The sequence below is a fragment of the Diaphorina citri genome, unplaced genomic scaffold, assembly GCF_000475195.1.
Source record: "Diaphorina citri unplaced genomic scaffold, Diaci psyllid genome assembly version 1.1 scaffold2331, whole genome shotgun sequence".
Classification (NCBI taxonomy): domain Eukaryota; kingdom Metazoa; phylum Arthropoda; class Insecta; order Hemiptera; family Psyllidae; genus Diaphorina; species Diaphorina citri.
Window position 1 is genome coordinate 46,958 of NW_007379755.1, and position 1,921 is coordinate 48,878.

Sequence of the window (1,921 nt, forward strand, 5' to 3'; positions counted from 1 at the left end):
ATTACTATACAGTATACACCTACTTACTTATTTATTAAGATGTTTTAGTATCTAGGTACTTACCAACTTTTTAACACAAGTTTTCTGTTTTGTTTTCAGAAGAAATTATCTAGAAGAAGCAACACAAGACAAACATGATAGCTCTGCAATGGAGCACCAACCTGTGGCTAATAACAAACTAAATCTTGACCCAAGATTTGAGTGTTCAATTTGCCTGGAATATTTGAAAGATGCCATACTAACCTCATGTGGACACAAGTTCTGTGCAGCATGCATTGATTCATGGATAGATGTCAAAGGCAAGAACTACTGTCCAATTGATGAAAAGGTGCTTACCAAAGATGATATCTTTATAGATAATTACACTCGACGAGAGATTTTGGAAAACAATTTGACCTGTCCATACAAACTGTGCTCAAGTCAGTTGAGTATACCAGAATATGAATCACATGTGAACACTTGCTACTTGAAATACTCACAGTCCAGTGTTGAAGACATTACAGATTCTCTGACCAGTTCCTTCAGAAATACCTCTGGCATTCCTACAAATAAGAGAAACAGTAAAATACTAACGGTGACGGTATTCCCGGAGCATTTAAATATGCAAGGGAGCTCCAATGAGAACTTTCCCTGTAAATTTTATCAAGTGGGGTGTCGTGAAGTGTTCAAATCCCAAGCTTTACTTGAGAAACATTATGATTTGAAAACATCATTCCATTTGGAACTTCTGTTTAATAAATATTGCAGTGATGGTAGTCAGAGTACAAGCACACCAAGTCATGGTAGACAGGATACTAGTGTGGATAATTACACAAGAAACTCTACTATGATGAATGGGGAACATAAAGAAACAAATCACCATGCAGGAGGAACAGACAGCCATGAGAAGCAGAGACCTGTGAATAAACCTGACAAAGTAGAACATAATGTGAACAATGGTGGTCAAAGCAACAACATTAGTAATACTAATAGCTCTTCAGATTCCAGCAAAGAAGGTACTGCCCACTCTCCATTCACAAAGAACCAGAAAGAAATTGAAGCATATCTCATGAAGAACAAGGAACATGAAAGTAAACTGTGGGATCCAAACAAGAACCAAGCTGGTGATGATAAGAGCAGTGAAGGCAATTGTTCCTGTAAAACTTGTGGGGACAATAGTCATCTGTTGAAACTCGTGTATGAAAGAATGGTGTTGTTAGAACAAAGCATGCTAGAACAGAAAATCAAGGTGAACAATTTTGAATTGAACTTGAAACAAACAGAAGAAATTGAAGATAATGTCGTTCTCAAGCTGTGCAATGGAGTTTACTTCTGGAAGATGTACAACTTTCCTGCTAAACTCAAAGAGATGAAGGAGATCAATAGATATTTCTACAGTGCTTGTTTTTATTCAAGCTGCTTTGGATACAGGTAAGAAAAAAAATCTGAAACATTGCCTCTCAGTTCTCAACATTTTTCAAATCATTAGGTTTCTCCTAGTTGGCCAGCCTAGCTCGGACGGTAGCGCGTCTGCCTTGAAACAATTTTAAGCACTAGGTCGTGGGTTCGATTCCCGCCCAGGTAGGATTTTATCCTGAATGGATAAGGTTCGTTCTCGGAACGGCTGGCTTTCTTCTCTCCTCGCTTAAGGGACGATAAGACCTCGGCAGTTACAGTTCCTCTGTCAAACCTTTTTTTTTTTAAAAAAAAAACCCTACCATGGAATAAGAACAAGCACTATGTAGGTACGAGTATTATGAATATTATCTTCCCCCCAGGTTCTGTACACGGGTCAACATATCACGGGAAGACGCTCAATACCTGTCTCTATTCATACATCTGGTTCAAGGCGAAAACGACGATGTTCTCGACTGGCCCTTCGTAGGTCGAATCCGGTTCACAGCACTCAACACCTCCTCGGAGTTTTCCATCACCGATGAAA

General features: G+C 39.0%; 1 protein-coding gene across 1 annotated transcript; it reads left to right on the plus strand.

Annotated features, from left to right (window-relative positions):
• Positions 1-122: 122 nt before the first annotated feature.
• On the plus strand, positions 123-1,918 carry LOC103518719 (TNF receptor-associated factor 6-like; the record flags this gene model as incomplete). The annotated part of the gene is made up of 2 exons (XM_008483801.2): positions 123-1,410; positions 1,758-1,918. Coding segments are annotated over exons 1-2 (1,423 nt in total), but the record flags the coding sequence as incomplete, so codon positions are not given.
• Positions 1,919-1,921: the final 3 nt, after the last annotated feature.